Source organism: Adiantum capillus-veneris, chromosome 8, assembly GCF_014529385.1.
Source record: "Adiantum capillus-veneris isolate H3 chromosome 8, ASM1452938v2, whole genome shotgun sequence".
Classification (NCBI taxonomy): domain Eukaryota; kingdom Viridiplantae; phylum Streptophyta; class Polypodiopsida; order Polypodiales; family Pteridaceae; genus Adiantum; species Adiantum capillus-veneris.
This window is the reverse complement of record NC_140938.1, coordinates 168460998-168469052: the sequence shown is the minus strand read 5'-3', so window position 1 is coordinate 168469052 and position 8055 is coordinate 168460998. Positions and strand designations below refer to the sequence as shown.

Genomic DNA, 8055 nt, shown 5'->3' with positions numbered 1-8055 from the left:
TATGCATGGTCATATGTACAAAAAGATGTAAATACATGCATTTGGGAGCTTTGCAAAGTGGTTTCAAGCTCGAAAAAGGATGCAACGTGTACACATTGTGAATAGTCAGGTTCGCGCGCTAGCAATAGGACACGTGTACATGCCCGTATAGGGTATCGGGGCCTTGGATATGGTTCTAGGTGGCTTATTTTGGCTCTATATAATGTGTTTGAGCTTTCTAGAATGTAAATAATGCAAGTGACAAGTGTGGGTACTCTCATCCCGCTCGAGAAGTTTGACACATGCGGTAACTGTCTATTTGCGGCGCCTGATCTGCGGTGATGCGTGCACCGCCCTAGAAGTGGTCAAAAATAGAATATGGGGATGTGGCAAAGTTCTTTGGGTATTGAGGATCAAGCGTACAAAATTTGGTGAATTTTGGAGTCTGTTTGGGGTTTTTCCCGCGAAAAATGCCTGCCAGGGGTCAAAACTGGGCCAAAAAAGGTCAAAAATGGTGTGAAAAGGCATCAAATTGCCATGTTAGTGGCACTGCTGTGAGTGCTTGGACTGATAGAGCATTTTGGAAGCCAAGTTTGGGGTCTTTCCCCTCTCTGTGTGGGGAAGGAAGCAGGGTTCCTATAGGTGGTCTAGTGCAGTCCCGTCGCGTTCGCGTCCTGTTTTCGAGTGTGTGGAGGAGTGAATGAGATCTTTCTCTCTTCAATTTTGCACTTGGGAGAGTCTATGGAAGTTATGAGGTTTTCATGGATGTGTGTGTGCGAGGAATTGAGGGAAGAAGGTGCGGCTTTCTACAAGACTATGTGACCCTGTATCGGTGCCATTAGGGTTGGCGCTACTCCAAAGAGTCCAACAGAGTGGAGTTTGGTGAAGGCTTTGCAATGGTTTGAGAGTGGCCTTTTGTGGCTGGAGTTTTTGGGTTTTTGATGGTTTTTCTTGTATATTTTGGTTACCATCAAGAGTGATTTCCAAGGTTGATCACCTCGACTCACCTTGTAGTGTCTACGGGCAGGCAAGGGCTTGTAGGTCGAGGCGTTTGGAGTTTGAATTGAGCTTGTGGGTAGAATTTTCAGGGAGCTTTTGAGTGGTGGTGAGTGAGGTGAGGAATTTAAGTAAATTCCTTGTGTTGTGTTGAGTTTTCTGGGTGTGTGAGTGTGCGCACGACATCTTTTGCTCCATCACCGTCTGGACCGGCTTCTAGAGCACATCGAACACTACATTTCAAGGCACTGACTTGGCACTTTGGACACCTTTATACACTATCCCATCTGGGCTTATCTTGAAGCTTTTTTGGCCTAAAAAACCGGATTGGACAGACATGCCTGCTACCCTTTGGCTGCTCAGGACCTTGGCACCTACCCTAGCCTTCTGCACTGCACCTGCTTGATGTCCTCGCCTAGCATAGACCACTTTCTAGCTCGAACCGACTTTGGTTGCACCATCATTTCCCAGCCCCCTCGTCGAATATTTTGTTTGACCGAAAGCATATGTACAGAAATTTAAAACTGGCACACCAAACAGAGAATTGAAAGCACTCGCAAAAAACTACAACCCTATGTACTGGCTATGTACAAAAGCTTCATCTTCTTTTGCATACCACATGCTTTAGGTGGGTTGCCGACCCCTCTTGACTACAATTTGATGCACCTTAGGCACTAGATCTCTTTCAAAATATAACTTGAGCTGCACACCGTTCACCTTGTTCCTAAGAATCTTGCCATTTGCTCTCACCAACTGATAGGTCCCATTCGGAAAGGCCTTCTGCACTTTATACGGGTCTATCCACTTCTTCTTGAACTTCTTTTGGAATGTGAAATCTATATATCTTTCGTACTTCATGACCAGGTCTCCTTCTTCTATCCTCTTGTCTGGCAGGTTTTGATTGAACTTGGAAACCCGCTTCTCTCTCTACTTCACATAGTAGTCTGTTGCTGCCTCTCTATCCATCTCCAAAGCCTCCAAACTGGCTATCCAATCATGTAGAACTCCTTGTTGAGTGGCATTGATATGCCACATACTCTTCAGAGCACCCAATTGCGCATGCATTGGCAATACAGCTTCCTTACCATATACTAGCTCGAATGGGGTGAAATTTGTAGCTACTCTATAGGACGTCCTATACGCCCACAGACACTTCTCTAGATTTGTTTCCCACTCAGCTTCCTGCTTGTACACGTACTTGGTTAACATTTTGACGATTTGTCCATTAGCACTCTTGACTAGACCATTGCATTGGGGGTGATAGGGTGAGGAAAACCGATGCTGAATCTTTACCTTTCCACTAATGCACTCATGCGATTTCTTCTAAACCCTTGACCCCTATCAAAAACTAACACCCATGGAACACCAAAACGGCAATAGATGTTGTCAAACACGAATTGAGACACCACATTAGCATTCACTTCCTTCACAGAATTGGCCTCGAGCCACCTTGTGAGGTAGTCAATGGCTACTACCATGTACTTATTACCGCTTGTGGACTTTGGGAGAGGGCCTATGGCATCCAGACCCCACTTCTTGAAAGCACTTTGTGAGATGATGGCACGTTGTGACTCCGCTACCAGTCGTCTTTCACCTATAGTCTGACAATCATGGTACGTCTTACACCAGTAATACACGTCCTTCATTATGGAAGGCCACCAAAAGCCTACTCTAAGCACTCGAAACAGAACCTGGTCTTTTCCCTAATGTCCACTTTCTTCGTGGAATTTCTCCAGCACTATACCTATCTCTTCTTCGTATAGCACCCTTCTAAGCACTCCGTCACGCCCATAGTTCATGAGCTCTTCACCTACCAGTGTGAATTTGCGGGACTTCTGCACCACTCTTCTCTTCTGCAACTTGAACAAACCCTCTAAACACTGCCCTGTACTCAAAAAACCTTCCATCTCCTTTAGAGTCTCCCTCTGGGGCCACATACAAACCTACAACATGCACCTGTATTTTGTTACTTGCTAACTGATCTGCCTCTTGGTTCTGCTCTCTTCTCACATGCTTGAATTGAACCTCTTCAAAATACTTTAGCATTTTCTTGATGGAAAAGAACCAATGCTTCAAAGAATCCTGCTTTACTTGCCATTAGCCTAGCAGTTTCTTGATGACTAGCAACGCATCTCCCTTCACCACTAACCTAGAAATGCTTAACTTTATACACTGCTTCAAACCCAAATGTAGAGTGAGATACTCCACCTTGATATTGGTGTGGACATCCTCCAGATCATACACTTTTGAAAATATAGCTTTGTCGTGTGGGTTGTGTATCACCACACCTCCTCCTGCCTTTTGTACTACCCTTCAATATGCTCCATCGAACCACATTGTAAAAGCATTCTCTAAATCAAGCTCCTCCTTAGCTTCATCTCGCAGCACCCTTGGATAGGCTAGCAAATCGATGGCCTTACTGACAAGAATGTCTGCCAAGTGAAACCGACTCGTGTGATCTACCTTGAACTCAAACTCGAACTTTTGTAGATCCAACACCCACTTCATAATCCTCCTCCCTGGCTTCAAATGTAGAACTACCTCTGGCAATAGATTCTTAGCTGTCAACAAAAAAAACTTGCACACAATTAAATGCACCTTGAACTTCCTGCAAGTGAAGACTAAAGCCATCACCCATTGCTCTGATTCGGTGTAGGTAGCCTCTCTTGGCCTAATCACCCTGCTCTCAAAGTATATCGGCTTGTAGCTTCTCCCTACCTTTTGTAGTAGAACCGCTCCAATAACAACCGGGCCCACTGTCATAGACACATAGAAGTCGTCCTCTTGATTGGGAGGAGACACCACTGGCAACTAACACAAAATTTCCTTGACCCTATCAAAAGCCTATTGAGCATCCTCATCCCACCCGTAACTGTGCACCTGCTAAGCTCTTTTTTGAAGAGGATGCACATATTGTGACAACATCCAAAAGAAATGTGATAAATACTTCAGCTTATGAAAAAACAAAGAAAACCTTGAGAATCTGATGGTGGCTCCATCAACACCAATGCCTTCAACTTCTCAGGATTAGCCTCTATACCATTTTGCGACACCACATGACCCAACAGCTGTGCTCAAGGTTGTGCTAACTTGCACTTCTTAGGGTTCAAATAACCTCCTTCTTCATTAAGCTTTGGAAATCATAACTACAACTTTGATATATAGGTGCTCTAATCTTGAATTGTAGCAGCCTATATCATCCATGAAGACCCTAATAAAGCGGCCCAAGTATGGACCAAATATCTTGTTCATCCAATCTTGGAAGGTGGCGTATGCATTCACCAATCCGAATGGCATCCTATGGTAAGCGAAACAACCCCATGGAGATATGAATGTGGTCTTCAGCCGGTCTTTGAGCGCAATACCCTGTATGAAAATACCCCAAAAAGCCATCCATAATGGAGTATCTCACGTGCCTAGCCACCTGGTTTAGGATCTCTTTTTGAAACGGAAATGGATAATGATTTCTCTTGGTCTCTGCATTCAATGGCTTGTAGTCGACAGACACCCTCCATTTCCCATTCTTCTTAGGGGTTATAACCACCAGTGAGACCCACTATGACTCTTTCACAGGGTATATAATGCCTACATCCAGTAACTTATTGATCTCATGCCAAAGGGCCTCCTTTTGGATTTCCCCTAGTCTTCTTAGCTTCTATGCTTTAGGCCTATGTCATTCCTTGAGAAAAATCTTGTGCTCTACCCCTTTTGCACCACACAAATGCTTGCACTCTATTGCAAATAGGTTTGGATAGGACTCACACAACTGAACATAACCCTCCTTCTCACCCTTGGTCAAATCTTCACTCAACATGCTTGAAACCTCCTCTATGCTTAAACCATGAGCTTGAGGCTACATAGTCTTTTCTTTAGGAGGGGAGTCGTCTATGGAGAATCCAAATAAGTCTGCATCTATCTTCAGCATGTCGTCCTTGCTCTCCTCTTCCTCTGTGCTAGTGTATCCTTCATCATAGACCGTCTCTGTCTTGTACTCGTAACTCATTGTGTCACCTTCATCTTTAACTGCCATAGGATGAGAACTGCTTTCCTTGGTCTTCAAATAAAACACAATTTGTCTCCCCTTCTCCCTGTCAGGCAAGGTGAACACTTTACTCTCCCAATGGTGCTTAGCACCTACCGCCAAAAGGCATGGCCTACCCAAAATAATTGGATAAGCATTATCTCATGCCTTCATCACAAAAAAGTCTATCAGACACTCTATGCCCATCACCTTGACCTTCACATCCTGAGCTACACCCAAACACCTGGCTTTAATATGGTTGGCCATACTCATGTGCACATTTGACTTGGCTATCGCCTTAACTCCCGTCTCTTTCATGGATGCTTCTGTCATGACACAAACCTACACTCCACCGTCTATATAGGCATGCACCTGCATCCTCTTTTCTATAACCGCATCCACCAGTGGAAGGACATCAGTGGGGTTACCTACCCTCAAAGCCATGTTTTGCACCGCTTGCACATCCCCTTGGCTCTCGGAAGCCTGGTGCTAACACTTATGGACCACTACCTCCTCAATTTTTGATTTAAGGCAAAAGTAATGTTTGATTTTTGGTTTTGAACATCACTTACTAGATTGTACTCGGGATAGCCACGCCCTAATTAGAAATCCGCTTGTCTTATTTTGCAGCGTCTCCTTCTTTTGCTAGGCTCGAGCTCCTCTCTACCTTCATATACTTTCTCCTTACCCTTGCGATCTCTTGTTTCCCTCTCTGTCTATGTATCTCTCTCAACTCTTGATCTCTTATTGACCAAAATCTCAATATCCTGCTTATCCACCCTGATAATATTCACTCTTGGAACTTCACCTTCATTTGGCGGAGCTGGCTGCACAGGATTCTCCACTGCTTGCTCTCTTGGACCATTGGACTGCCCTTGACCTCGACCTCTACCAAATAGCGGGTAAATGCCTCCTCTCTCTCTCTGTGGCTGAGGACAATCAGGTGCATAGTGCCCCTCTTCTCTACAACTACGTGGCAGCGGCCTTGCCTTGCCCTTTGCTCCTCTTGGATGTCCTTTATCCATCACACTTAGCTGCAACTCCTGTATTTTCTCGAACAAATCTTGCACCGTGCGTACCTAATTTTGCGGTACAACAGCTACACCTTGGTTTCCACGATTTTTTTCGTGCATAGCCTCCCTCAGACTCTATGGTTGAAGGGGGGCCATCGTCTCATAGCCCAACACACCCTACTCTATCTTCTTTTTTATCTTTCTTCTCTTTGACCGTGCAATTGCTATAGCACCGTTGCAATTTTTTGGACTTTCGAAGTCCATTTTCTCTCTCACCTTGGGGTGCAGACATGCCATGAATTTGTCCAGCTTAAAGTAGTCTTCTTTAACCATTTGTATGGTTGTCGCTAATTCTACCCAACACTCTTCAAAATGACCCAAAAACAGATTGAACTCTTCACTTACATCTTGTTTAAGCGCCTTCAGCTTTGCATCCATCTCGACCGGGGACACCTCCTTGCAAAAATTGTGAAGAAACCTCGCCCGTAGAGCCTGCCACGCTTGCCTTCGCTCTGTTAGGAAATAAGACGTAGCTAAATAGATAATTGAGTAGATTACTTAATGGAGAGAGACAAATTTACATACAGGAGATTGTAGAGTAGAGAGAGAGAGAGAGAGAGTACACACGATATACATGGTTCACCCAATGTGGGCTACGTCCACGGGAAAGCAGCCACTCAATGGCTTTAGTACTTCAAAACAAGAAGTAGTTTACAAAGGGATTATACCCTTAATGGAGCTTCCGCCTTGCTTCACTCTCACCACCTCACACTCACCTTGTTGCATCAACTTCACACTATGAAATGTATGTAGAAATGGCCTCCTTTTATAGGCCAAAAGGGTTGCCCTCTCTTATGAGAGGCAGCCATGTGTAGCCGCCCTTGTGTGAATAAGTCCAAATCGGACCCTCCAATCCACCCATGTGTGGCCGCCCTTGAGAAGACAAGTCCGCTTTTGAATTCGGCCACCGGCCACCGGCCATTGACTACCGGCCACCGGCCAACCGACCGGTTGTTTTCCGACCACTTTCCGGCTGCCGTCCGGCCATAATATTCCGGCGAGGGAAAAAACTTTGGCCGTGAAAATTTTTGTTTCCGGCGAGTGATTTTCCTTCACGCACGATGGCTTGTCCTCATAATGGGGCCTTACAAATGTGCGCTTTTACCACAGAAAATTACAAGGGTAAATCGGGCTCCATACTTAACAAGCTCTCCTTCCAGAGCTTCATACCATACTTTAGCTTTTCCATGCATCACTAAAGGAAATGTCTGCATTTTTCTATCCCCATTCGGCATATGGAACGATAGCATATACAGCTCAAAATTCGACATCCACTCGCCAGGGCCCTCCTCGCCTGTGAAAATTGTTCCATAGCTGCTAGGTGCCGCGACTTCCAACACGAAAAACTGCTTCTTCTCAATCAACTGGGAGCAATCAGTGTTCTCCTCAGTGGGGGCACTAGAAGATGGAGAGGGGGAATGAGGGAACACACCCGGCACAAACACAAGGGCCTCTCTATAGCTTAGGGTATCCATAGCACCCCTATCCTATCAACAAACACCTTCAAAACACACTTTACACTAGCAGACCACTGCCAGCTCAATTTCCACCGATCACACACTCCACAAGTCCACCACACAATGCACACCTTTTGCCATGGTCTATCTCCACCCTTACACGTGCACACAGCCGCTCAATCTCACTCTCTCACACAAAACACCATTGGTCCAGGGGGGTGCACACATCCGCACTGTCGGCACCGAGGGGAAACACCATAGCAAGAGAAAGAGAAGGGGGGAAGGGGAAACAACAGCAAAGCGGGGCAACAGTGGCTTGATTGCAATTCAAAAGGCATATACAAAGGCTTGCAATGCCATCACCATGGCCATTTTCAAGAAAAAGGTACAAAGGGATAAGTCTGTCAGAGGACTCCACTTTGCAGGCTTCAACGGCACAAAATAAATCCCTAATTTGATTAAAAAATGACCTTTATAGTGGGGGGCCTTCAATTTTGGAAATTGCCCTTTCATTGGCCCATCTCGCACC

At 45.3% G+C, this 8055-nt stretch overlaps 1 protein-coding gene across 1 annotated transcript; it reads right to left on the bottom strand.

Moving 5' to 3' along the window:
* Positions 1-1902: 1902 nt before the first annotated feature.
* Positions 1903-2621, bottom strand: LOC147453319 (uncharacterized). Its single transcript, XM_086519374.1, has 2 exons — positions 2269-2621; positions 1903-2110 (listed from the first exon to the last, which is right to left on the bottom strand). The coding sequence occupies exons 1-2, from the start codon at positions 2619-2621 to the stop codon at positions 1903-1905; spliced, it is 561 nt and encodes a 186-aa protein (XP_086375500.1).
* Positions 2622-8055: the final 5434 nt, after the last annotated feature.